Here is a 26,979-nt window from a genome sequence, read left to right as displayed (position 1 = left end):
CCATGAGCCCCTAAAATAAACAAATAACACAACACTGTTGATCCCTTCCACCTATTGCCCCCTTCACCTTGTTTCCACACCTCTTGTGTCTTAACAACAACCCTGTAAGATAGCAGCCTGAGCAGACCTGGCCTTAGGGGCTGTGGGTCAAGACAGCAAGAAGAGGCTGTGCAGCATTATATGAACAACCCAGTTCTGATAAGGTAGTACCACTGTTGGATTGAATCCAAGCCCTCTCTTACACGGGCTTTGAAAGTTTGCCATGTTTCCTTCCCCCCCCCCCCGAAGCATTTTAATAAATAAGCATTGCACTTTTGCCACTTAGAAAAGCATGTTAGATCCCTGAGTTATAATAATGTTTCACAAAGTTTTTAAAATTAGATTTCAAATTTCACTTGTCCTGCATACCAACAGGCTCCCAAAATTTAGGTCAAGGGGGAGTCTAGCAATGGGTTAAAGTAATCAATAAAATACAAGCACTGCCTCTGAACAGGCTAGGCTTGATACAAAATGAAAAGAACTTCAGCAACTGTTACCCTGCACATGCCCAATCTCATCTGATCTCGGAAGCTAAGCAGGGTCAGGCCTGGTTAGTACTTGGAAGGGAGACCACTTGGGAATACTGGGTGCTGTAGGCTTATACCATAGTCTTTTGAGACTGAAGGTTGCCAACCAACCAGCACTTCCACCCACCCTCGCACTTCCATCCAGAGCTTTGAGTGTTGGGCTGGGAGCAGTTGAACTGGTAGAGTATGGCTGGCATCCTGTTCCTACCCAATGCCCTCCACTAGCCTTCTGTCCACCTGGCTGTTTCCACCTTGCTGCTGTTCCAATCCTCATTTTGCTCATTGTCCTTGAAAGAAAGTGACCAAGAAGATAACCGAGTGGCAGCAGCTGACCTCCTGCTCTTCCCCTCTGAGCCGCTGCCAAGGATTGCTGTGGCCGTGCAGGAGGAGAAAGCGGCGTGGGGGTTGCCTACATTCTTGTGCCTGATTGTGACAACTCCCAACGTTCCCATCATCACCACCAGATCAGGCACTGGCCAGATCAGGCACCAATGGCCCATTCCCATCAGTGAAGTCACAATTGGGTCAACTGCTGAACGCTGGGTACTGATGGCAGTGAATGTGTCCTGGGCACCATTGAGGTGGGTGGCAATGCTGTTGTGGGGATTTTCTGCAGGTCCCCCCACAGCCAGACAACTGGCTGGCAGTAACTGCCACTGTCTCCACAAGCTGTTGCACCCGCCCACTTCGGAGGAGCCTGGGAGCGGAAGATGAAGTCTTCTCTCACGCTTCTCCCGTCTAGGTTGTTTTGAAGAAGTGGCGGGTGCAGGAGACAGTGATGGTGTGGGAGTTGCAGGGTGCATGCAGAAGGGGGGCAAAAGGTTGGATTGTTCCTTCATGCACCAGGTCAGCTTGACTTCCCTCACCCTCAAAAGCCACCATCACCTCTGACAGCATCTAAAGTCACTCCCAAAGTTTCTGTTTTTTCACCACCCACTTCAGTGACTGAAATATTGTTCTTGTGTCCTTTCCTGCTTCCATTTCAAATCTGACCCAAGTCTTACTTGGAGCATGAGCAACTGGGTGGAGTCAGACCAGTTGGGCACTGTCCAAGAGCCTACATGCCTGGGCTGACCCTGTTAGAGATAATTGGGCAAAACACAGAGATAGCAGAAGCGCAAACCGGCAGCTGCAGAGTGTGGTGCTCGGAGCACAGGGAAGGACGCCAAAAAAAGGAGGCAAGACCCAGGGAAGTACCAACACCAGAGTCTATTTACAGGCAGTATTTACAGGTAGAAGGCAGTTCCAAAAATCAGCAAGCAGAGGCAGTCCAGCAAACAGTCCAAGTGGTCAGTAAATCAGGTATCCATCCAGCAGAGATTCATTCAGCAACTCACTCCTACAACTCACCCAGTGGAGTGTGCTTGTTGGCCATTTATACTCCTGTCAGCCAATGGGAAAGGCCATGACCTCATCCCTGAGGAATGTCATTGCATCATCCTGGGTGGGGATTGCATTAGCTTTTCCCATCTCTCCTTGTTCTGTGCAATGACTCAGCACTTTGCCCTGATTGGTCCTTGCCCCATTGTCTGACAGGTATGCTTACATTTGCTTATACACAGCAGCAGTCTGGTAGGCCTGCCTTATCCAGCCACCAAATTGCCTTGCTGTATGGGGCACATACTGTAACAGACCCCTTAGTACTAGCACTCAATGCATCATCAGGGCTATGGGAGGGCCATGGGGGGGTCCAGTGCAGGTCTTTGCCTCAGAGTCTCCAATAACCTGTTGACCAGTGTACTAATGAGATGTCCACGTAACATAAATTACTGTACCATACAAGCTGCCATTTTGCAGCTGGCTGCACCTGCACAAGCTGCCATTTTGTGCTGGTAGCTCCTGAGGCTCTAGCAAAAAATAAAGTTGCCCCTGGAAGCTTAAAGTCTACCCACCACCTTTGAAGGTATTTCTGTTCCCAGGTTGCCAGAAAGCTAATGCAACCAAAATAGATCTTCTCCACTTCACAACAGGTCTTAAACTAGGCAACTTACTCTGTTTTCCCACTTACTCATATGGTAGAAATTACATCACTGCTAAATGGGACACTTCTCTTCAGTGAGAAAAACAGCCACCTCTCTCTCCTTGCTAGTTTGGGTAAGCCAACGATTTGGGCCTCGAAGTGACAAATATGCAGTGAGAAATTTATTTCCTTGTTATTTTAAATAGTTTTTTTTCCTCCCAGACTACCTCTGTTTTTATAGGGATGGTGAACACCCTCTAGCAGTGCTGTGATGCAGAAGAAACTCCAATTTAACAGACTTTCTGGTCAGATTATCACTTGGTGCAGGTGAGGCTTGGCAGGAAGGCAGATTTTTTTCCACAAAGAAGTGGAAGAAGTTTGCAAAGAATGAAGCAGATTTTAATGCAAGTTTACCTTTTTCCCCCTTCTAATGAATTTTCATGGCAGTGCTCACCCCAGCCGCTGCGATTCATAAAAGAAAATTAAAAACCTGCCTTGAAGCCTGTATGACAATGCAGCTAACATCTTGCAGAAGTTGGCATTATCCTTTGAGAACCTTTCAGCTCTATTTCTATGCCACATTGTTTTCCTGCACAAAAACATATTTTAAATATGAAACATTGAATGTTCATTGCTTCTTTATATCATTTTTTATTCATTGTGTGAAGGAGGCAAAGGACACGGTTTTATATAGAATCTACACTGAATGTCTGATTTTGCAATTTTAATTGACTGCACAGATTCCCTGAGAAATTTATTTTCTTTCAGGTGCAGATGTTTTTCTGGGAAAGTGAGTTGCAAGTTTTTACTAGGACCCATTGATCTCCAGAGACTCTGTTTCTGAAAGGTGGGGCAGGAGGACCTGGTGTTCTTGGGCAGGCTAAGGAGGTGGAGCCAATTACCAAGATTCTCTGTTGTGCCATGGCATACCCTCATAAACAAACAATTCAGAATGCAAAATGCCCCAAGCAGAAATCAATAGCTGATAAATTACATACAGAGTATATAATTCCTCATGGCACCAGTAGTTTCTGAGTCAAGCTGCAGACTACATACATGCAGTATGTTGCTAAAAAATTAAGCTGGCCATGCAAAGAAGTCAGCAAAAGTTATGAGGCTACACAATTTGTTTTACTGATCTACCTACCCTTGCATACTAACACCAGCATTGTGTGACATATCAAAGCATGGGGAGAAAAGGTACAGAACTATTCTTACCAAATTTCCAGAACAGTCTTATCTACTCGCTATAATGAAGCAGATGTGAAGCCGTTTATGAACCCAAATTCAGCATTTCTTAGCAAATGCCTATCAGGAATATATGGTGGGCCGGGAGGCATAGTGTGCGCAGTGTGCATCTTGCAATTCCTTGGATATTCCTACAAGCTGCTTGTCAGAACAAATGCATGTACACACTTGATTTCCAAATAAGCATATGTCTTGCCTATAAATCTTCCAAGACACAGATCTCCCCACATATGATGTTGTACTTGGGCAGGGGTTTCCAACCTGGTATATTATATACCTGGTATATTATAGGTTTCCCAGCATCTGTATATACCACGTTCAGCCACTAGAAGTGACAAATGTAATGTAATGGAATAATTTCATTCCATTCCATCCAGCTCCTCTAGTGGCTGAATGCAGTATTTATCCCTGCTTTTTCAGTCCTTTCAAAATCCATTCCCCCCTCTTCCTATGCAAGTCAATTTTGCCCTCTGTTCCCCTCCTCCTTCCAGCCCCACCCACTATCAATCACATCAAATCAATCAATCAAAGACTCTCAGCACATTGTTCCTGCGTGTATTATTGATGTATTTTCTGGCCCTTGACACCGTGTCAGATATACAATGCTGCCCTCGCGCCGAAAAGTTTGGAGACCCCTGTGCTAGGGAAAAGTCTCATCTACTTAAGTCTTTTATGTAGTTTTAGTTTCACTGTACACATAGATATGGTTGCGTTGAGGCCAACAACCAATCTCAGTCCAGTGCCCAGTACTTCTGAATTCCTTTGCTAATGCAATTTCTTTTTATATATCTCTTTTTATATATTCTCTTCATTTTGCATTACCTTGATCAGGATGTGCTGTGCATGTGTCTGGGCGTGTGAGTGGGTCAGTTTGATCCTATCTGGACCATTCTGTGCCATAGGCGACACTTACATATACACTGTAAGGTCTTTGTTTGCCCCCTTAAACATACATAAAGACATGCCTCTTATTGAAAGAGACAAAAATGGGAGCTTTTGATTGTGCAGTGATTCCCCGAGTTACAAATGGCCATGTTGGAACTTTTGCAAGGTACAGTCCATCCATCTGCGCACAACCGTACTGGGCCAGTGTAAGTCATTTCGATCTACATATGTTACCATTTCCAGAAGAAGCTCCAGAATGGAACCAGTATCTATCCTAGACCAGTGTTTCTCAAATGGTGGGTTAGGATCCACAAGGTGGGTCGCAACACAATTTCAGGTGGGAACCCAATCATTTCAATATTTTATTTTTAATGTATTAGACTTGATGCTACCATGGCATGTGACTGCATTGGGGAAATGTTACAGACCTGTACTTTTAACAAGCTACTGTTTATATTCTTTTAACAATAATAGTCAATGGAACTTACTCCTGGGTAAGTGTGGTAGGATTGCAGCCTAGGATTGTTAAAAATGTTCCTGCTTGATGATGTCACTTCCGGTCATGACATCTTTTCCGGTGGTTCCTGACAGGTTCTCATTCTGAAAAGTGGGTCCCGATGCTGAATGCGTGAGAACCACTGTCCTAGACATAAAGTATTTTATATCACAATCATGGGTCAAGCACTTCCAGAAAGAAAAGATCTGTCAAGCTATCAAATTCCAGTGTCCTTCAGGCCCCAGAAGCACTCTTGTTTTTCCCTGGTGAGTAATCACTGAGTGAAATAAAGATGGGAAGCCTGGTGGTAAATGAGGAGAACTGGAGGGTGAGGCTGGGGTGTTTCATACTTTAGGGGTGTCTGTGATCAAGCACTTTGCAGTCTTGGTGTCTGCTTGGTCTTGGTGTTCCTCCAGCCATTCCAGCCAATCATTGCTTGCCTGCTTTCCAGCCTGATGCACTTCAGCCACAAAGCATAAATTGTGCGCGTGCCTTAAATTTCACACTCTGCTCTCATTGCAGTTGCTTCCCAAACTCAGTACCTCCAAATTCAAGAATTCTAGAGTTGCTTATTGGGGGATAAGTTGGAACAGGAGAAAATTAAGTCATTCATTTGAATTACAGAAATTCTCCCAAATCTTGACAGGCCTAACCCAGTCCATCCATCAAGATATTTTGTAAAAAAAAAATATTTGTGTGCAGAGGATTATCATTCAAACTAGTGAGCTCTCACTGTTAGAAAATATGTAAATCCCATCAAGAGCAGTGGATCTTTCAGCTACTGATTTTGTTGGTGTTTCTTTTTGTTGTTGCGCTTTTGGGAATGACATATTCAAAATGTTTGATTTTGGTAAATTTGTTATTTAACCTGCTACTTGCCCATTTCTGTTTATCTCTTTAATTGTTGAAGGGAAGAGTGGTTCTGGAACTTCTCACAGACTAAGGAGTACTATCTGGAAATAGGTTCAGGGCCCAGTCCTATTTGACTTTCCAGCACAGTTGCATCCACAATGCAGCTTCAGGGTAGGGGACAAATGTTCCCTTACCTTGAGGAGGCCTCCGTGACTGCCTGTTGGTGTGGCTGCATCAGCACTGAAAAATTGGATCAGATTGGGCCCTAGGTTTGTATTTCACTGCTGTCTTCTTCCAGGGCCCAAATCTATTGATCATTTTCTTCTTATTAAAACTATTTCTGTACTGCTCCTCAACAAAAATTCACAATGGCAAAGTAAACACTGCAAACTAAATGCTATGTTATGGAAAGGCTAAGGGCTTAATCAGCATGCTTTCGGCTTTGGAATGTAATCTAGACGTGCATTGCTTTGTTAGCTTACAAGAAGTACTTAAAACAATCTCAACAAGATGAAACAATAAAATGGCTACTGTAAAAAAGCATTGTCAAGCACTGTCATCAGAAGCAGCCTGGCTAAGCATTTATTAATTTTACTACGCAAACCACTTTGTGAAGTACTTTTTGTTGAAAAGCAGTATATAAATAGTCTTATAATAAACAGCTAATCTCAACACCAGAGGAAGGGAAATTGTTCCGCGTTGTACCAGTTGTGCCCTGTTATCTTTTCACAAGCAAGTGATAAACTATGCAAATAACATGACAGCCCCCTCCCCCCGCTAGTTGTGGGATTTTATTCTTCGACCTCTTTTCCCCTGGCTTTGCATTGACAATACTACCCAAAATTGATTTTGATTTTAAAATTAGATGGAAATAAAAACACAGTATCAATACAGTACATGCAGAAGACCACAGCCCTAAAAAATCCTAACTGTTTGCAAGGCACAATACATGTTTTAATCTCTTTTGAAAAGCTTTGAGCTAAGGTAGCCAATAGAGTGAGCTGGCCTGCATGGTAGAGGGTGGGTTCACTCTGTGATGTTTACTCCACAAGCGTTCAGCAGTGTGTTCACAGCAGTGTGTGGAAAAGTGACTGTTTTGCAATTACACATTGTGTTGAACCGCTTCCCTTTTCCATTGGGATCAGAAACGCAACCCACAGTCTACCCATATGTTCCTGCTTCTGATAGTTTTTCTACTGTTGCACTTTTTATCTAGCTTCAGATTCAGCTAGATAATGTTGATTAGTTCTCTTTCTACCATATTTTCAGCTTTGAGAAACAAACAGAAACAAGATGTTTCTTTATGTTTAAAGTGCAGTGCATGCTTCTCTTTTTTTAAAGGATGGTCACCACATCTTTTTTTATGCCTGGAAGACCTCCCTCTATTTTCAGTGTTCTTGAACCAGCTGCTTATTTCATTAGCAGGAAAGGGGGGATTAAAGCATTAAAGTTTTATCTACCTATGTAGATTTAGCTAAAAGTGCAACATACTTGACAGAAATTCCCTTCAAAATTGCTGTCTATGTGGATTATAATTTAATATGTGCTGAAACCAACTTAATGTTGGCAGTGCGCCTGGGGTATAAATGTCAAACTCCGCATATATGTGGCTTGGATTTTCTTGAGCGCTGAATCTGTTTTAATGAATCCAGTCACAACCCTGATAGATCTGAAGACTTTCCTGCATTCTTGCATTGCGGTTTCATCATCATTTAGTTCCCTTGTTTCGTATCATGCAGGGAGAAACGCATTCTTCCTGGTGGAATCAACTCTTTACTGGATGCTACATGACCTTATTTTCTTTTAGAATTTAACTTGCATTTTTTGTGGTGCTTTTGCCAGGGGATAAAATCTTTGTGTTTGGTACCCAGGGATTCTGCAAAGCGGCAGACTTCTAACAGACAGTTTACATCTGTCCAACTGCTTTAGCTTGGTGTTTAGAGAGTGTGCTTGTAGGAAGAGGACAGGTTTACAACATTAACATAAAAAACCTTGGTTGATGGCTTTACTGATTACAAAGTAGAGAATAGAAGTTACAAGATCAGAAAGGAAATTATCTGTATGTAAACTCAGATTACTCGAAACGTTTCAATAGATAAAAATCAACCCCAATTTAGTAGGCTTTCCAAAAACTCATCTAAGTTACCTGTATAAAGTGACAAGACTTAGAGCAGCAATTTTTGACTAGTGTGCTGCAGCACATTGGTGTGCTGCTGGACTTTGAGGGAGGGTCATATATTAGTAGGGCTGTTGGGGGGGTGTTAGCCCCCTCCCCCACCGGCAGTGCGGTGGGCCTTGTCAATTGTCAAAAACCTGGTGTGGCTTGACCATTTTTGCACCTTCTCAGTGTGCCATGAGATGACAAAGGTTAGAAATTGCTGACAGAGAAAGAGAGTTGTACTCAGCAACCACTTATATGAAAAATTCAATAGTTTTGCCATGTTAAACCCATTTCATATCTTTCAAGAACAGAACCAGCAATTCTGAAACTAAACATGCTTATGGAGAAGGAAATCACAACTTCAGTGCTTCACAGATTAAAACAGAGGCTTGCTCTTTTGCATTTCTAACACTGCTTCCCCATTATTGAAAGTTGTCACACACACACACACACACACACACACACGCTTGCAAACTATTACATACTGATAGTTCGTCTCTGCCTGCTACACTTTCTGTTTGTTTACCCTGTGACAGCCTGTTCCACACTGGCTTCTGAAGCAGCAGGGTCAATATAAACTAACCACAGGTTTCTTTAAAACCACAAATAAACCACAAACTCAAGAATGTTTAATCTCCCAAGGGATCTGGTTGTCCTACAAGAAGAGCAGTTGCTTAGATGCATTCAGCAACATTTCTTATTTTGGAATAGTGGTTAAGGGGGGGAGGAAGGCAAGCAAAATACTGCATAGAGCACTTGGGCAACCAAGAAAGAATAACTTGGCTACAACTCATCTTGTCCGAAAGGTGCTTGTTCTTTGGTCTAATGGCACAGTAGAAAGCTGTACAGGTATAACCTAATTATCCATGGATTGTTCACCTGCAGTTTTATCTCAACATGCTGAGAAGGGCCCTTTAAATTAAAAGAAAAAAGTCATTTAACAATAGCCTCATTAATGGGAGAGAGGGCAGCCAGCTGACAATCCAATCATTCTCTCCCCAGTCACTTAGAACTGCTTCTCTCTGAGGCAAGCGACCCCTCCCTTCTCCCTGAGCATATGAAAGAATACTAAATGGCAGTGATTATCACCTCCTCCATCTCCCCTCCCCCCCCCCGCCCTGCAGCTCCTGGTGAAGGGAGGGACTGCTGCGCAGTGAAGCCTTTATAAGCACCGGGGGAGAGATTGCTTGCTTGCTGCATTACAAAGGTCAGCAAGGCTGTTTTTAAACCACTGAACAAAGGGACATTGTTTTTTAAATAGATTTGCTTTAATGTGCTTTTTGCCAACCACAAAGTTGTATTGGCCCAAGATCACACTTAACTGTATGGAAATGCAGGTCCCCTGACTGCAACACAGGGAATGTGCACTGGATTGAACCTTAGTGTTCATGTTTATCCCTTTACTTGCACATTAAAAATGATGCACCTGCCTTGCCACTCTAGAAGTTTTGGCTTCTAGGATCTCAAAGGAGGGGCCAAAGCCTGAAGAATGGCAGTCCCTAATAATTCACATTAATTAGGTGTGGTTTTTTTTGTGGTTTTTTTGTGTGTGTGTATGCCTGAAATGCTTCCAAAAGGCAAAACAGAGGCAGGGGTTGATCAAGGAAGGGCACAAGGAACTTGAGAGTGTTCCTAACAGAAACAACTGGAGCATATGGCAGGTCCCACTGATTTCTGGTGACTTTGCATCCAAATATGTTTGCTTGCTTGCAATACAGTTGCTATCTCAATAGACATTTATTGTGGGTCAAATGTTGTTCTGTGCTATGATGATTTTTCATACTATAAATATCAGCCAGATTCTCCTCCCCTCCCCCCTCTCTGAATCAAGACTGTATTATGGAAGGTTTTGTTTTGTTAACCTTTTGTCACCCCCAAAATCTGGATTACTGCCCCCCCCCCAGCTATTTTGCCCTGGAAAAAAGGCTCCCACTGATACCAATGGAAGCTGTTTTCCAAATATTTTTGTCAACAGGAGCTGGTGGAGGGAAGAGGGGTTTTGATCTAGATTAGAACCATGGCAAGGCAGAGGGTTTTAACTCCCCTGCCCATCATGGCATAGTCCTAGTCCACGAAACCCGTTCTGGCTATTTACAAAAGAACAGCAAACATGCTAGTCCCAATCTAGTTTGACCCTTAACGTGATCACCAGACAGACACAGTTCTGGAAACCTAACCCTCTCCTGCCTTTGGATAAATGCAGTCCAACAAAGTTTTGGATAAAGAAAAAAAAACCCAGCCATTGCAACTGCCTGCATCCCCTGTGGTTTTCGTCAAAGAGCCTCTCACAGTTGAAAAAGATAACAAGATCACAATGAACACTTAATTATTCTTAAAGCCTTTATTTTAATGTAAAATAAATCAGTTACCATTTATACTGTGATATATAACAAAAAAGTCAGAAATTTATCTTGTGGTACCAAATAATCTCTCAGATTTCTTCGTTCTCCAAATAAATTGCCTAGATTAAAAAAAAATACAATGCACACAAACATATAGGCAGGCACTTAAAGAAAACACCCGAATGATAGATAGGAAAGGGCAGCAATGTGCAAACTAGAGCAATTCCCATTACAGTTCTCCTGAAGTCAGTGGGATTGCACCAGAAATTATCTGAAATGGATGGCTTGTGAATGTAGGATTACAAAAATGTTCTGATTTGTGCATTTAGAAGCAACCTGCACTGGAGTAAGTGCACAGATGGTTAGAATACTCTTACAAAGAATTACATTCAAGGACCTGATCTGGGAAGGCAATACATGCTCTCACCTTCCACAGAGAAAATGGGGCTCACCCCAAAGCATGTATGGAACACCTAGTATTGTAAAGAGAGAGAGAGAGAGAGAGAGAGAGAGAGAGAGAGAGAGAGAGAGAGAGAGGTAGTACTTTCACACTCTAAAAAAGTAGGCAGCATGTGAAGCTGTTTCTGGTTAAGGAGAGGAGTTGGAATGTGCAGTTGCTGAACATAATCTGGGAAGTTGACAACTTTCTAGGTGCCTTCTCTGGTCTTCAGATTGACCAAAAAACCTCCTTTTCAATGCTGTGATCACAGTGTTAACTTTTTTTTTTTTTTTGCTTCAAAGTTTAATATCCACAGATTGTTCAGGAAACTGCTGGTGCCTACATTAAATCTTAAATCATGCAATGGTTATTGCAATAAGAATTTGATCCAAAGTACACTGAAGATTCCAGTAAGTTCAGTGGGCTTTCAGCCAGACCTCTGTTCCAAATGCAATACCTAAGTAAGCTTGGTTCCCCAGGAAATCTACATGTGAGCCAAACCTAAGTCTTCAGCTGCTCTGATCTGAAATTGGTAGCCCTTCCCATTGAATGGTTCTCTTGATCTCCAGTCTTGCGTGGATACACCCTTCGTTCCCCTTTACTTTGGAATGCGAACCAGCCTTTGAAGAAAGTATAATGTAGTTGCCTAGCAACTGTATGGTGTTCTCTTCATGTTTTTCTGGGTTAAGCTGGTGGTGATTCAGAATTGGGGAATATTGCACCAGATTATTGGTAAAATCCACCCTTCCTCTCCTTGACACTGATGATGGAGTTTACAAATAGTGTGATTCATCTTCCTGTGCTTATAGCTACCTTCTCTTTCTTCTCACAAGTGAAGACAAAACGGGGCTGTGGTGGAAGGTATCTCTGCCTCTGGGTAGACAACCAATCTCTTCCTGGGGTGGGCCAACACTATGAAACGTGTTTAACGAGAGCAACATACAGATTCACATCCTCAGCATTTGGTTTGAAAATGCAACAGTCTGCCCAGAATCATCTGAGAAACCCAGATTCACACTGGGGAAAAAACAAATTCTCTGGCTGGATTGGCACAGTTTTACAGAAATTGAGTGCAAGTATTAGTGAATAAAATAAAGAACCACTTCACATCCACAGTATTCAAAAACATATGGGCACATGGGGGAAAAAAAGAGCAACTTGTTTTTTTAACGGCTCGTGTGGATGTAGCTTTTTTTGCAAGTGGTGAATTTTCAACCATCAGCTATAACACCTTGTGATATGTGTGTGCGCTACACATTTGTCTGCAATATGGTGCTGAAATAGTTTGTTTTACATTATTGCAGAGAAGCAGACTCTCTCTATATATACACACATGCACATGGATATGGATATACACACACTTACCTCTAGGAGTCAATTAAAGCAGCCAGCAGTCTCCCCTCCCCCACTCCCCAATCAGAATAGTGGCACTTTAGACTGATGAGGATGGCATGCACTTCCTCTTGCTCCCGTCCCCAAAGACAGGCCAAGAGTTTTTGTTCTCTTCATGGAGACCAGCAGAATATGAAGCATCTATTTACTGCATCTATTTTTCCTAAAAGGAGAAAAAGTCTCTGATCTAAGAGCAGAAGTATTGTTTAATAAGGCATTGGCCAAGATTAACAGCGCGGAAGGTCTTCTTTTGACCTGCTTGCCCTGCCAAATGGAGCCGCTGCAGTCAATGGGAGTTTTAGAGGGGTGTTTCAGGTTACAGAGAAACAATTGAGCATGAGCTTCAAAGGCCATAAATAACCCAGACAGGCTCTTTCCATCCAATTTGGATTTGTCCCTTGCTCCTGAAATGCTGTCAGTTATCTTTGTAAAGGGGAATGAAATGGCACTAGAAAGGGTTACTAGGCAGTGATTTATAAGGCAGGAGCTTATCTTCCAAAGCTCCTCTTAATTGTGATCTGGCCAGATAAAACCCCCGTCATCAACATTAGTTTCTTTTCCTGCAGGATCCAATGTATCATAGGTTATACTTATACAAAAGCAAAGTGCATTTTAAGTGTTTCACCTTGCCCCTTGTGCCTTGTGGCCTGTCTGGTCACCAGCACTTGCTGCATGGCTGCCAAATCTTCCTTCAGCTGAGAATCCTAAGGTTTAAATATTTTATTTTATTAGACAGGGAGCAGTGGGAACAGAAGCATGTGCGCTGCATCTCAAGGGGAAAAGTGTGTTTTTATCTGGGAAGGCCACTCCCCAAATATTCATGCTGCTTCAAATCCAAACCTAAGGTGATATCAATGAACCGGTCTGCCTGTGTGAGACAAATTTACACATCTGTGCTGTCAAAAACAGAGTTCATGAAACAAAACATGAGGCAAAGAGTTTCAAACAGGAAATATTCTCACCAGCTGCATTTAGATGACCAAGATCAGTTTGGGATTGACAAGAATCCTATATGGCTGGAGCCACGCTGTACTCTTGCTGCTCTAGGTACGACATGTGCCTGAAGCTCAACAAGGATAACAACTGAGTTGTGGGTACTTTCTACTGTAGTGGGTAAGCTGAAAACACCCTTAAGTGCTTGACAGATGGCAACATGATAGAAGGTGGAAAGTGGGACACACTCTGAAATTTCTTCCTCATGCTCTGCATATATCAGCAGAAGAAGTAATTTTGTCCCTCCCATTAAGGATCCGCAGATCAAGTCAGATTGGATGAAAGCCCATCCACTTTTTTTTTTTTTTAAAAAGGTTGCCTGAACTGGTTTTGTTAGGGTAGAGCAGCCATTTTCAACCACTGTGCTGTGGCACACCGGTGTGCCGTGAGTGGTCCACAGGTGTGCCACAGGAATTTGGGGGAAGGTCATTTATTAATAGGGCAAATGGGAGATGTGAGCTCCCACTAACAACATGGTGTGCCTTGTCGATTGTCGAAAACCTGGTGGTGTGCCTTGACCATTTTAGTGCCTTGTCAGCGTGCTGTGAGATGGAAAAGGTTGAAAATCACTGGGGCAGAGAGTCACTATGAGCCACTCACTCTTCCCCTTCTTGTTCATCTTCTCTCATCTTGAATGTTCAACAAGATACATGAAGAAAGAGGAGCCCCTCACCACGTACTCTGCACTGTGTCTGTGCAATATTAACTAAAACTTGGTTGCAGTAGAGTGGGTGGGAGGGGATCAGCTGCCCACTCAAAAGTGGAATGAAGAAGATTTCAGGGCATTTATACAAATGTATTTTCCAGGGAAATGTAAACATATGCTGAGAATCCCTCACAATTCATTCCTGGTTACTTAATACTGTATTATGACTGACTATGTCAAATACTGACGATGTCATGAAATAGAAACAGCAGCCACTTGAAGTTTATCCACTGGAAATAGACATTGCTCTAATGCAGCTATCTCTCAGTTTTCCTACATGACGGTGCATTAATAGGCTTCCCGACAATAACTTCTTAGTGGCATTTCCCTACAAAAGGTACTCATCGAAACACAGAGTTTCTCCTCATTGTTTTCCATTCAAGTCCTAGCTAGAGATGGATAATGGCATGCAACCCTGAATTCAAAACCTGCTCATCATTATTTAGGGGCCTTGGATTGAAGGTTGTGAGTTTTGTTAAAATGCAATTACTTATCTGAATACTAATGCTCAGGAGAACAGTCTGAGGCCCTGTGGCTTCCATACCAAACGGCTGAATCTTTCATGGGCACTAGAGCTGACACTTGGAAATGCAGCAATGCACATTTGCGTGTGTGTGACAGATTCACTATGCGCCAAGTCTCCAGGGGCCTCCTGGTATAATGAAGCTATTTCAGAAAGGGTAAATGATAAATGGCTGTGCCTGGTAGATGACCCCTCTGTGCGATATATAATAATTATGAGATGACCTGTGTAATGAATCCTGCTAATTTGCTGCATACCAAAAGAAAACCAACAGATCCTCTCATACATTTCTTGGACAGGCCCAAGGTCTCTCCCTTGAATGGAGAAAGGACTAAAACGTAGCCTTGAAATAGAGCCAGAGTCAGAGACTGCGGAATCTCTGGAGCTGGAGCTGTTCAAAATTCTGAGCTGAAATAACTTTCAGACGCCTCATTGGACTGGGTGGCCAATCAAAATCTACAGCAGTGCTCTCCAGACTCTGGCTGGATCCAGTGCCCTGTTAAATCCCTCTCCTGCATGAATGGCACTTACCATTCTGCGGGGGAGCCTCTTGTTCAACCTTTATGCTCACTTTGCGCTTCCAGGTCTTTCACCCCAGCTGGCTTTGCACCAGCATTTCCAGGCATGCATGGCTGGCCGGCGCAAAGGTGGGGGGTGAGCTGCAACACCAAAGAAAGGTCCCCAGGCAAAATAGTAAGTGCCGTCTGCACAGGGGACACAGTTTACCAGCACGCAGCGGTCTCCACTTTGGAGACTGCTGGTCTACAGGGCTGAAAGGACATTTGCACATCACAACAACCCACCCCAACCCCTCAACTCTGACCTCTCTTCCAGACCTGTGGCTGATGGCAGTACCAAGACACCACTTGCACAAAAACTCAGCCTTTCCTCCTCTTGTGTCTCTGTTTGCCAAGAAATGGAATGCATTGTTTCCTCTCCTGCCTGGTTTCCTTTAAAAACTCTCTGTTATCCATGATCTCCCCACCATATTATTCTGGAGGCTTTCCTTGCCCTCATTCCCCTGACTGTTGCACTCCCAAATTCCTGCCACAAGCAGCAGGCTGCGGTTTGGCGCTTTGCTTTTCAAGAGCCGGAACCTCCTTTCTGGGACCTGGAGAAGACCCTTCTACTGGTTTTGCAGCACAAAAACCGAGGACTGCAACGCTCAAGCATTGCTCAGGGGAACAGCCTTGACTGGAAACTAGTTTCCAGGAAGAGCGAAGAGTGGTGGACAAGCTCCCACTTCTCTCCCCCAAGTGGGCTGCCAGTAAGTCATATTCCACAGCCATTCCTCCTTGCACACAACCCTGTTGTCTTTGGGTTAGTATCTGTGGGGGCCCTCAACAGCCTGCTTTGGTCTATGGGCTGCCTATTTCTGACTCCTAGTTTACAATGATTAATTGTGATGGTGGCAGGCACTTCCAATGGGGAGCCAGCCCTTTACACACACACACACACACACACACACACACACACACACACACACCCCCTCTCTAACAGGCTAAAACCCCATGCAGTAAGAAAATACTGTCCCAATGAGTCCTTTTATGTGTCTTTTCAGGAGACATAAGAACATAAGAACAGCCCCACTGGATCAGGCCATATAGGCCCATCTAGTCCAGCTTCCTGTATCTCACAGCGGCCCACCAAATACCCCAGGGAGCACACCAGATAACAAGAGACCTCATCCTGGTGCCCTCCCCTGCATCTGGCATTCTGACATAGCCCATTTCTAAAATCAGGAGGTTGCACATACACATCATGGCTTGTACCCCGTAATGGATTTTTCCTCCAGAAACTTGTCCAATTGCAGCACAACACTGCAGGACAACACTGCAGGACATCTCTATGAACTATGCAAATATCACTTTTTGTTTCTGTCCACCTGACTCTTTGTAATTAGAAAAAATAAAAGTTTTTTAACATGTGACCAATGGAGGGAAAAATTAGGATAGAAAATGAAATGTCCCCCACAGGCAATTAAAAAGACGACTGAGACAGCATTAAAATGAGAGGGGCATGCAACATTCCCATATGACAGCAACAAACGGTGACCACAACTCCCAACACAACAAAGCCCACTGTAAACTTGCCAGGGGACACTGCATATGATCCAAAATTTGCCGACTAGATAAGGGCCAGCCACATAGTGGCTTCAGAAGGGAACCTCCTGGCATTTCAAAATAGATTCCTGCAATATGGGTATCGGGCATGTTTCTGTGTGGTTGCAAATAGCCCTGAGTGGCACTTTGTGGTGTGCTTAGGAAGTCTGCTTTCCCTTCATCTATCACCATCTATGTTCAAGCAACTTAAAAAAAACAAAAACTCCTCTGATAGATTGATATTAAAAGTCATTGTACCGCTTAAGGAAGGTGTCTTGGCTGTGAACTGGTCAGAGTTAAGGCTCCTATTTCATGGGTTGATGAGCTCAGTAGGACCAGTTAGAAGATCAGAAAAGTCTCAGAGCAACACAAGTTCCACTTTTGGCTATACAGCTGCAGTCATGGAGTCTTTTTGTCTTGGATCTTGATGCCTGTACTGGTACTGATCAGGACTGATGCGGTGGTGGCCTGGTCTGCCCATTTCATGATAAGGCAGAACTCTGTGGCCTTGAGGTGGTGATGGTGGCACATCTTGGCGGAGGGGTCCTTTGTGGTGGGCTGCTGCTTGTGATGCATAATACTGAGGATACCATAGCTCTGTTGCCCTTGGGCCATCTTGCAGGTGAGCGTAGCTCCCTTTGGAGGGAGGAACTGCAGGCTGGCCTCCTTGATAGTAAGGAAGCTCTCTCTCTTTGTATGTTACTCGAAGCCCTGTTAAGTACTCCACTGGTTCTACAGGTCCGTGCCTGGAAGGGGAGGAACAAAACAAAAGCGGTGTCAAGGGAAGGCCCAGCATTACATCCATTCAAACCAAAGCTACGCATTTAAGAAACACCATCATCACCAGCTACTGGCCCACCTCAGTCAGAACAAAAGAGACCATAAAAAACACAGGCATTAAAAAACCAAATGGCATTATTGCATTCATAGCACAATAGGAAGCTGCCGAATATTGTCAGGACATTGGCCTATCTAGCTTAGTTTTGTCAACACTGATGGGCAGTGGCTCTCCAAGTTTCAGGGCAGAATTTTTCTCTCTGCCCTTCCCGGAGATGTGGTTTGGGGCCATCTGCATGCAGAGCATGTGCTCTGTCCATGAGCTGCAGGCCCTTCCCTCAAGGGACTGACGATGCAAGCTACTTACCCTCTCTATGCAATAATGGGAAACAAAAGACCATTTTCAGTTTGACTGCGTCTTATCTAGCCTGAGGATAAACAGACAGGTCCGGCCTGCCTCCCGGCAAGTCCCACAGGGTTCACGTACACCAATATTCACACCTCAAAGCTGTTTTCCCAATTTTCTTGTCTCAGACATGTCAGTCCATAAAACTCTCCAAGCCCCACAGTTGGAAAGCCTGGAAGTCCCAGAAGAAAACATTTAAGGATATGAGGATGCAGTATCTGTGCTTCATGGGCCAGTCGCCAGGGTTGTTCCAGAGAAAAACAGTATATTACACACCCACACGTGTGAGCAGAAGGGCCTGACTTGCAGAGCCAGCTCTGTAACTTGTCTGCATCAATAAGGATTTGACAAGCTCTGGTGCATGCAAAAAGCAACATGTGTGACTGCACAATGTCAGCGGGTCTGATTATGGAGTCATTTCTGCAGTTTTCTCTGTCTTAATTCCAGGATTTACATTAATGAGGATTCTCCCTAATAAAAGCAAAGCCAGGATAAGTGTTAATATGGAATAAATAACAGTTATATGTAGTTGTCAGCGTAGAAGCCACAAAAGCTCAACGTGATTAGGAGTGCTCTTCGGACAGGAGCTATAGGAAAAACTGCTGACTGGCTGTGCATACAAGTGCTGACTGCAACATTTCTTAAGATGCAAAAATAGATACTATGATTTCTAGAGTTTGTTGATGTTTTCAGCATGGAGATTTCTCATTGCGTACCACAGCTTCTGTGCACACACACTCTGAAATTCTTGCTTCAGAGTGCAGGAATATGTAGTCCCATTTTTGGAGATGCCCTTGATCTAATTCTGCATCCAGGCAGTAACCAATGCTGCACATGCAGAGCACTGTTAGAAAAGCAATAATTGCAGCAGGCCTGTGGGGAGGAGAGTTTGGGGCAGCGCTGGTTCATCCTTGAAAGCCAACTGAAACTGGTCACCTCAGGCAGCAGATGGGTGTGGGGTGCACTTGTCTGTCTGCCTACTTGTTTCCATGGCTCCTCCTCCCTGGATTGAAAAAGAAGAGGAGGGTGGAGAAGAAGTGTGGAGGGGGAAAGGTGCTGAGCTAGAACATTGAAGAGTAGGAGGAACAGTTGCTGCTGCATCAGGGTAAGTAGGGCAGCATTTGGTATGTCACGTCAGGAGATCTTGGGCCAACACTGTGTGTGTATTTAACATTTGTCCATGCTAGATGAGTGCCCTATGAAGCACTTCTGTCCATTTCCCAGGCCTACATGGTTTCTTTCTCGGACCTGCTGGTTCATTTTTCTTCTTCCGAATGTTTCATGCTGCCTAACAGCTGTTGAATTTGTGTAGTTGACCTTCCTGACCCTATAAATATGATCCTGCATGTGAGAAAAAAGGGTGAAACTTTGCAAGGCAAAGCCGGGTTTACCATCTGTAAAAATAGTCTAGGGCAGTAGCCTCCAAACTGTGGCCTGTGGTGTGCCTGACGATCGCAGCAGTGTGGACCCGAAGCCTTATGGTTCTGACACAAAGCGACCAATTTTCACACTGTGATTTTGCGGAGCTTCACGCCAGGCATGGATGCCCAGATACAAGGGCACAAAATTCGCAACGGAAAGACTCTTGATAACAAAGGAGAGGCATGACTCTGGCTAGGAAGATGAACAGTTCAAAATGTTTGTTCAGCTTGCACCCTCTTCATGCTCATCCCATGCCTATTTCCTGTCATTTGTATCAACTGGTGAGGAACCAGTGCATGCTGTATAAGAGGACCCTGGGAACTAGGCACACTAAATCACAGCACTCAGCCCTCTGAATTAAGGGGGAGTTTTCACATTTGTGTTAACTGTACCATCAAGTTATTACCTGCATGTGTGAAACAACCTCTCACAGATTACATATTGCTGACAGAGTTTTTGTAACATAAAAAGAACCCTGCTGGATCAGGCCAAGAGCCCATCTAGTCCAGCTTCCTGTGTCTCACAGTGACCCACCAGAAGCCTCCGGGAGCACACAAGAGACCTGTATCTTGTTACCACTCCCTTGCATCTGGCATTCAGAGACAGCCTATCTTTAAAACCCAGAGATTGCCTAAGGTCATGACTTGTAACTTGAGATGGACTTTTCCTCCATAAATCTGTCCAATCGCAAAAGCATCTAGGCAAAGTGGCATCACAACATCATGCGGCAGGGAGTCTCACAGATTAATTACATGTTGGGTAAAAAAATATTTCCATTTGTTCTGATTCTTCTGTCAGTGGATATCCCCTGGTTCTGGTGTTGTGCAAGAGGGAATAGAACTTCCCTCTCTCCACCACATGTAGAATTGTATATATGTCAGTCAGGTCCCCCCTCAGGTGCTTTCTTTCTAGACTGCAGAGCCCCTAACACCTCTAGCATTATGTTTTTCAGTAGAGGCAGTCCACACATTCAGTTGTGAGTTGTCAAGTGCTTCTGTGTAATTAAATGATGAGACATTCCACATGTTCATCAGCCTTCAGAACTACCTGGATGTGAATCCTCATTCTCAGAGATTCTGCAATAGCAAATATGCAGGTCTCAGGGAGCTGTAACCTGTCAGAGAGCCTTCACAAGTATAAACAGTGAAGTAAATGCAGCCAGAAGAACGCATTTGCTGTGGCCACATGTCACAATTTTAAAGGTATACATAACCTTTTAAAAATATACTTCCAAACAAAATGTGGAATAGCCCTTAAAATGGTAGTTCTGCCAGTTCAGCTGTATAAAAGTACGACTTCCAATTAATGTGGACCTAAGTTAAGGATAACCCTTTTTTTCAACCGAGAGACAGAACATTTGCTTTTAATTTAAAATGTAAAATTAAGAGCTTATGTATGTGAACAAACAGCATATCATCGAGTAAATACCATAGGAATGATATCTCTTGTTCCTAAAGGCTTCGTTCCATAAATGCTGCAGAGATTGCAGTGGGAAAACTGGTGTCAGACTGATAATAGTCAACCCTGAGGGGTACAAGTATGCCTAGAAGAAAGAGGCTAGTGAAGGGGAAGGGGAATAGAAAAAAAAAACCCGAAGGACAATCCAAGCAGCATGATCCAATTGTGGTTCCTATCCAGTCTTACAGGCCCACTGGTATTGAGCACTATGGTGAAAGACTACACTGTCAGCTCTTTTCTTCTACAGGTCCCACAATACACTGCTCTGGAAATAAAGCTGAAATTCCCACCTTCTAGCTATGGTTCAGTCATCACTAACGTAATAGCTTTTACTGGCAAGATCTGAGGCTGGTCCCCTGATAGAGCCAGAGAGGCAGCAAATAACAATGGACGCATGTCACTGTGCCTAGGGAGGTCGAACTCTCAAAATAGTATCAATTGGTTCGAGCAGAGAACAGCCCGCCTGGTATTCAGAATATCAAGGGAAAGCACATCATTCTATTATTTAACACCTCAGTGGTTTTATTCATAGGCTGTCAAGGAGGAATGAGATTGGCTCCTTCATCACTGAAGCAAATGTGCTCTTAAAGCAGGACAAATCCTCCCTACTGTCTCTTAAGGAAGCCCTCAGAAAAAGGGGCTTAGTCACCAAAGACTGGGTTTTTAAAAAATGGACCCGAATCTATCAGTCTTCTAGATGATGGTGGCGATTGCAACCATATTGGAGATGCAGTCATTGACATTTTCACATCCCCCAAGGAAATCAAAGAATCAAAGCTTATGATGAGATCATGAGGGGTGCTGTGATCTTAAATGTCCTCCTAATCATCGCCACAAAGCTCTACTGCTGCTGACCTTTCTCCTGTCACTCTTCTTACTGACAGCCAGCCAAGCTGCTCTGAGCCAGTGTGATTGGGATAACTCCAGAGTCATATCCATTGTACAAAGACTAAGTCGTGATGGAAAAGTACCCTGTCCTGATGCTTTTGCAAACGGACAGAATCCAACTAGAGCTCAAGGCCTTGGTGACAGGACCACTGGTATAGTGCCTGAAGGCCTACAATCCTGACCACACTTACCTGGCAGTAAGCCCCAACGGGGACGTGAAGTCCAGGTTACATGAAGTGGGACATGACCTCTGAGGAACATGTGCAAGACCGGCTTTGTAGAAGAGTTTCCCAAATGTTCTGGGGCAAACCATTTCAGGTTGTTAACCAGAAATGTGACTTTTATTTAATAACCTCAAAATTCCTTGCACTGGGCTACAATAATATTTTTATTTTGTTCAGTTGGTTGAAGTGTTCATAGAATAAAAACAAAAGTTCTTAAAAAATGCAGATGCTTAAATTGACATTATAATGCTTTTCTGTCCTAATTTTTAAAACCAAAAATATATCTAAGATAAAGCTGAGTAAAGCTAGGGAAACAAGCAAGTAAGGGGTATCTGGCGTAGACAGAAACAATTTCAGGAAGTTATTAATAAAGAGTTGTTTTAACAAACTGATTCAAAGTTGGGGAAAGGAGGAGTCACTTTAAGGGCAGACACTTGCTATCTGAAGGCTGTAATTTTGCAATTTTCTGTGCATAACTAGGAAAAAAAATTACTGTGGTGGGGGAAATGTATTCAGAAACAGAAATTCAGAATGTGGCTAACACCACAATCCTAAGAATGAAAAGTATACCCCATTGTTAAATGGGACTTCGTCTCAGGTAAATGTGTATAGGATTGCAGCCGAAATAAGTTCAGAAGACATTCTTGTGAAAACGTATGCAAGCCACCCAGGATTTGGATGCTGAAAACGAACCGGTCTACCAGCTTGTATGCTCAAGTTCAAAGGTCAAAATCCTCAAAAACCAAAATAGAAACCAACCAAAAATGCTGATGCCCATAACTTCTACAAGCAGCTAATAATGATATGGTTTTTGTGGCAATTATTATGTTTTATATTTTGAACACCCACTACCACAGCTTGCTAGAAAAAGGGTGGCTATTTATATAAACAATTTTTTAAACAAAATTGAGGTTTGCAAATGTATGTTTTTTATTATAATCAAATAGTTTTCAGATTATTTCTGTCCTAAGATATGCACACAGAATTAAACAATAAATTCCAGCACATAAAAACTGCAGAAAAAAACAAATTTGCAAACTACAAGTTTTAGAGTACAGGTAAAGCCCCTTTATCCACAGGGGTTCCTTTCCCAGAGCCCCATGGATACTGAAAACTGTGGATAACGAAATCCGCAGTTTTGAGTGCCCACCTTTGCTCTGAATGCAACTGGAGTGCAACATGGCCTCTCTAAGGCTCAGAATGGCCCCTGGAGAGGTTTTCGTATGTCTTTGAAAAGTCTGTTGTGCTGGTTGTCTGAAAACCACTCTGGGTGGCTTTCTGAGCCTTGGAGAGGCCAGGTGAGGTGGCCTGCGCCCTCTGCTCTGGGTGACTTTCTGAGCATCAGAGAAGCTGCAAGCTAGTGCACATGGCCTCTCCGAGGCTCTGAACAGCACCCGGAGTGGTTTTCGGACAGCTTCCGGTTTTATTGGAAACAAAAACCACTCCAGGGGCCATCTGGAGCCTTGGAGAGGCCGCACACCACCTTACACAGTCTCCCCGAAGCTCAGAAAACCTTCCAGACATGACAAGAACAATGTTCCAATTGCATTTGGGAAGTCTGCAGGGGGGCGATCCGGGGGTTCAGCTTTCGCAATGGGGCAAATCCGCGGATGCCAAATCTGTGGATAAAGAGGACCCACCTGTATGAGAAAAAAATGGATCATTGAATATAACTCTGAGTCACTGTTCAGGAAAATGAAAGCAGCATGATTTGCAAAACCATGGTATTACCCCATGTCTGTGTTAGAAGCAAGAGCTACAGGCATATGCTGTTGTAGGCTACATTCCACTCCATCAGATCCATTAAGTGAAATCGTCAATAAGGAGGTGTGTATGTTTGTGTATACACACGCACAAAAAGAAGAAATGGAAAACAAAGTGTCAGATGGTAGAACATGAAAATGGTCTTGTCTTGTGACAAGCTTAAAAATACAAGATAAGCATGGAGACAATTCACAACAGGTGAACTGCAATGCCACAACCTCCTAGCAATGTTAATTAACTTTGTAATGTGATAGAAATTCATTGTTATTATTAAGGCCTGCCAAGATGATGTTTGGTCTCATTATATACTTTAATTCCAGTAATTCTCTGTCTAATTTTATTGATAAGAAGGAAGGAGGCCTTGCAGTATCAGATATAGTACTGTATTTTGAAACATATACTTTGCTCTCGGATAAAGGATTGGGTTAATTAAACCACAGGATAGACCAAGGTAATCTGGAAGAGGCCTTTAGCAGATTTTAGTGGATTCGCTGTTACGGATTTCACTTAAAGACAGATAAAAGGTTGTCAAAGGGCAGTACAATCATGCCTAAATTGAAGGAAGACTGCTACCAGTATAGAAGATCATCATGTCCAGATTATTCTCCAATGGCACTATACTTTTTGATGCTAAATTTAATAATGTAGGACAATGAGATCAGTTTCAGGAATGGGTTTTGTGGGAGAAGTTCTAAGATAAACATGGAATTCAGGATGGTCAAATGAAGTCCTATGCTCAACTACAAGGAGAGATGGAATACAACCACCCTTTCTTCAAGTAAATGGCCCTGTGATGGGGACTAGCATTGGCTCCACAGTGTGACAGCATCGCAATGGCTGTGTTGTGGGTGAAACCTTGGAGCTTGTAGGTAAGCGTAGCAGTCAACGGGTATCCGGTTTTGTGAAATGCTTATAAGTCTATTATGCAGCTGCATGGCAATGTCCTGCAAGTTAACCTGCTCTATGGGCTGATTCAGGTTTAGGTGGATGCTATTGGCAACCTTCAGTCTCGAAAGACTATGGTATCGCGCTCTGAAAGGTGGTTCTGGAACAGCGTCTAGTGTGGCTGAAAAGGCCAATCCGGGACTGACAATCCCTTCCACACCAGGAGCAAGTGCAGTCTGTCCCTGGTCTGTCTCCCACTTAGGTGGATAGTGGGGAGGAAAATGGTTAAAAGTTCTGGTGGCATTACTTAAGGGTCTCCTGCCTGCGCATCCAGATGATAAAGCTACCATCAGCACATCTCGGGTAGAAGAGAGGCCTTGGGGGACAGGAACTAAGTAAGCATTGGTCTTATGTCCATGTTAGCATACTGTGGGGAGTTTTCCCTCTAAGCTGCATGGCCAGGCAGTCATGCTCTTTCCTACCAAGCTCTGCGCAGTGTGAGCATTCAGGAGGCACCATAGAAAGCCCAGGGCAGGGCACTGTTCCAGGATCCCCAGCAACCGGGTAATGTAGAGGTTTTACCCACTTCTCTCTTTTTGCTAGAATCAGGCCGATTATTGAAAGGTGTATCTTGTGGCTGACTCTAGCAGCGTGAAGGGAGAAACATGTGGCACAGGAGTCCTTTTTGCATCTCCAAGGGTGGCTTCAGGCCCTTCAGCACTTTGTCTGGACTCTCTCATGAAGAATCAACAGGGCCTGTCTTTTATAATGTTCTGTTTTTAAAGTTAAAAATCTCTGGGGAAGACAAGGGTCCTAAAAGTCCAAGGCCTGGAATTCTTCCTCTCTCTCTCTCCATTCTCAACAGGAAACATTTGAACTAAGTAATTCCAGGGGGAGAGCACAGGTTCATTTCAAAGCAGATAATGTTTGTTGGTGATTTACCCCAGGGGCTGAAGTGAATGCAACAGGAAAAAGAAAATGCACAGTTGTGTTTCATTTCTTGCAAAACAATTCTCAATTCTTTGGAGTATAGTCTAGATGATAATATATTTGGCTTGGAAAAAAAAATCACTATTTCAATAAGAGAACTCAAATATGCAGCAATGGGCAAACTGAATTAAAAGAAAAAGATTTAGAGCAATGGACAAATTGCTTTTTAGAAAAATTATCTTGTTTTTGATAGAACCTTTTTAAATGTTGACAATGCTGTGTAATTTGTCATGACTGCCAATTAAGCTCTCGATTGGGAGGTCATCTCGTTATTATCTGGTTATTTGCACCAGTCTGCAGTTGCCAAAAAGGAGATGCAGCAAGTCAACCAGAGTGTCATTAGAGGAAGATGCAAAAGACCAGGAAGCCATGTGTTGCATTAATAGCACTTGTGGTTGTGTATGTGAAGCATGAAAATTGACCCTGTTTTTGATGAGGCGAAAGCATACTGAGGTCTTCTGAGGCTTGGAAAGCTCCCAGGATGGACTTTATAATCTTCCTGTTGAATGATCTGATCAAAATTTTGTTGAGGCTCTTGAAATCTAGAATGCCCTATCTGTTTTGATTCCTCTCTGGGATCATAAATAAAGCCAGGTATGCCCTTGAGCAAATCTGAGGAGTGAGTAGTGGCTCTTTAACTTGGCTGCCTAGAAGTGTTGAGCTGTTGCAGTCATTATGGATTATGTATAGAAAGATAACATTACAGGGACCAGGAGCATACCAAGGGTGGGTGGGGGGTGTCACGGGGTCCTGTTTGACTTGGGAATCTCCCCTGGTCCTTCCCTACCGCAAGGGTGATGTTTGTGACAGGGGGCTGGCTCCCTGGGTGCAGGCCATAAGGGAGTGCCAGCGTGTTTGTTCCTTAAATGCTGGATAGACCTGGACTGTCCTGGACAGTCTCAAGGCAGAGGCCAGATTTACCCTTTGCTTCAAATTCCAGGTAGATCTGGCTTCCCCCCAGGAATCTCATGGTGAACACCAGGTCTACCCATGACTTCCAGCCCAGACTTCCCAGTCTACCCAGACTTCCATGAATAACCAGCCAAGGGCAGCAATGGGAACAGTCCATTCCCAGGTTCTAGTGTTGCTAGGTACACCACTGACAGTGACTTTTATTTTCAGCTGATTTTTACAGATAATGTAACAGACCTTTCACAGAATCCTGGAAATATAACAAAATCCTGGGCTGGACTGTGGAAATGAGCATCGGGCTGGGGGTTCAGTGCAAGACCAAGTTGAATCCCAGCCACACACTCAATTAGCATTGTTTACTGCCATGGATAACCTAAAAGTGGTTTTAAAAAAATCTAAATTCTGCACTGGAAGTAGCAGAAAGCCCGAAGTCTGTGATCTGTCTAAATTACTCACATTTGCAATTTTGCATAATATAGCCTGTGTCGGTCATGGCAAGAGACAACAAGCTATATAGGGGTGCAGAAACTTTTCCCCTACTCTGGAATTCTTGCTCACCCTTTTCTCTGGCATTTGCCTCTATCTGCA

General features: G+C 43.5%; 1 protein-coding gene and 1 pseudogene across 2 annotated transcripts in view; one reads left to right on the top strand and one right to left on the bottom strand.

Annotated features, from left to right (window-relative positions):
- Positions 1 to 518: 518 nt before the first annotated feature.
- LOC136637565 (5S ribosomal RNA) lies at positions 519 to 638 on the top strand (annotated as a pseudogene).
- A 9,856-nt stretch (positions 639 to 10,494) lies between these two features.
- The window catches only part of PARD3B (par-3 family cell polarity regulator beta), a 540,299-nt gene continuing 523,814 nt past the window's right edge, over positions 10,495 to 26,979 (bottom strand). For both annotated transcript variants that reach the window (XM_066623090.1, XM_066623172.1), the window contains one exon: positions 10,495 to 17,411. In XM_066623090.1, coding sequence (XP_066479187.1) covers positions 17,051 to 17,411 — 361 coding nt within the window. In that variant the 3' untranslated portion in view covers positions 10,495 to 17,050. The remainder of the gene's footprint in view (positions 17,412 to 26,979) is intronic.

Source organism: Tiliqua scincoides, chromosome 1 (assembly GCF_035046505.1).
Source record: "Tiliqua scincoides isolate rTilSci1 chromosome 1, rTilSci1.hap2, whole genome shotgun sequence".
Classification (NCBI taxonomy): Eukaryota; Metazoa; Chordata; class Lepidosauria; order Squamata; family Scincidae; genus Tiliqua; species Tiliqua scincoides.
The sequence above is the reverse complement of the archived record's forward strand: the minus strand, read 5'-3'. Positions and strand labels throughout refer to the sequence as shown.